Below are 2,010 nucleotides of genomic sequence, written 5' to 3' on the forward strand. Positions count from 1 at the left end.
TTGCCAGCATGATTTGCTAGGGTAATATTTAAACAGTATATATTGTAAGTATTTATAACAGTAAGTACTGCATGTATAGAGTATCAATATTATATTAGCCTGTAAATTGGCAAAATGCTCTCCCTGTGTCACCGATAAAAGAGAATCGGTTTGCTGTCTGGAGAGAGCACATAAAATAATATATAGTTCAAAAGCAAACTTTTTGCTAATTTCTAACCAGAAACATTGTTCACTGTTCAGTCTAATACTGACTGATTAGCTATAATATTAGGTCACAATAATCCTCTCCCAGTGAGCCACTTAACTAATCAAATTGACTGGTCTCATCTGTCTACTTCAGTCACTTGAGTGCAATTATCATGCCAGGATTCTAAGGAAATCTTCCTTGTTTATCTCACATTATAAAAGACATCAACATCTGGGAACTTTCACCATTACTCTGAGAAGTCCCAACTCTGATTATGTATTTCAAGGCAGAAAACACCCCAGACTCCTTCTAACCCTCCTCTGAGGGGGGATCATTAGTAAGTAGAATATAGTACCTAATATTATTTTTAACAATATCTGGTCATTTTAGACTGCTTACATTTTCTCAATTACAATTTATAGGAGAAAAAAATGTGTGAGGAGAATCAGACACAAGTCACTCAGATACATCTTCTTGGATTCCAAGGTCTAAACAAATACGAGGCTCTCCTAGTCACTGTTCTTATCCTGGCTTATGCATTTATCTTAGTTGGAAACATTCTAATCATCCTTTTAGTGACCACGTTTGACCATCTCAAAACCCCAATGTTCTACTTTCTGAAACACTTGTCAACAGCTGATGTCTTAGTGACCACCAGTATTATACCCATAATGTTGGACATAATATTTACCGGTGAGGGAAATTTGCCATTTTGGGGCTGTCTTATGCAGATGTATTGCATTGGTATATTTGGATTTGTTCAATGTTTCCTCATTGCTGTCATGTCGTATGATCGATACTTGGCCATTTGCCATCCATTACGTTATTCGTCAATAATGAGTCCAGATCTTTGTCTCCAGCTCATTATTGGATCATGGTTTTTAATTACTGTGTTGATATCAAGTGATTTCATTTTTTTTATTCAGTTTAACTTCTGTGGCTTGAATTTCATTGACCACTTCTTCTGTGACTTTGGCCCCATAGTAGAATTGGCCACTTCAGACACTTCCATTTTGATCTTACAAGACTTTGTTCTGTGTTTTTTTTTAATACTTTTCCCTTTTGTATTTATCATTGTCACTTACTTTTGTATTTTCTTCACCATTCTTAACATTTCTTCGACTGATGGTAGAAGAAAGGCATTCTCCACTTGTAGCTCTCACCTGACCACAGTGTGTGCATATTATGTAACCCTAATCACAGTCTACATAACTCCATCTGAAGAAAGCACATCCAATACCAATAAATACAGATCTCTCTTGTATGTAGTAGTGACCCCATTGATGAATCCCATTATTTACAGCCTGAGGAGCAGCGAGATCAGGAGAGCTATTCAGAAGATGATGAGTTATATCTTACAAAATGAATGGAAAAGATGAAACCTTCGATCTAAAGGTATTATGCTACATGATGTTCTCATTGAATTCTGAATCACCTCTGCTATAAGTATCATATAGCTGGCTGAACTAAAATATAGGTTTATAGAAGCGCAAGACATTATCTTGACCTGCAATATGCACTATGGCTGTAACATACTTTCGTGTATCATGGCTGCTCATTTACTTTGTATTAGTGAGGCTGCACTACACAAAATTACATGTGAATGTTCACAGTGCTGTTCGTGGTGAAGGTAATGCTATAGCTTACAAATCTATTTTATACAAACAGAATTTTCAACTTTTGACAATAGCTGAGAAAGTCTGTTTCCTGATCCAGCATAACTGTGCGCAACACGAGCTCCACAAAGATTTGACCAAATCAGCCACTGGCCTATTTTTATTTTTTGTGTTCATTCTCCTCTCCAATAGCCATAACTTTTTACT

General features: G+C 36.2%; 1 protein-coding gene across 1 annotated transcript; it reads left to right on the forward strand.

Annotated features, from left to right (window-relative positions):
* The first annotated feature begins 618 nt into the window (after window positions 1-618).
* LOC120989182 (olfactory receptor 510-like) lies at window positions 619-1,566 on the forward strand. The gene has a single exon (XM_040417111.1). It carries the CDS (start codon window positions 619-621, stop codon window positions 1,564-1,566), a length of 948 nt encoding a protein of 315 aa, XP_040273045.1.
* The last annotated feature ends 444 nt before the right edge of the window (window positions 1,567-2,010 follow it).

This window comes from Bufo bufo, chromosome 1, assembly GCF_905171765.1.
Source record: "Bufo bufo chromosome 1, aBufBuf1.1, whole genome shotgun sequence".
NCBI lineage: Eukaryota > Metazoa > Chordata > Amphibia > Anura > Bufonidae > Bufo > Bufo bufo.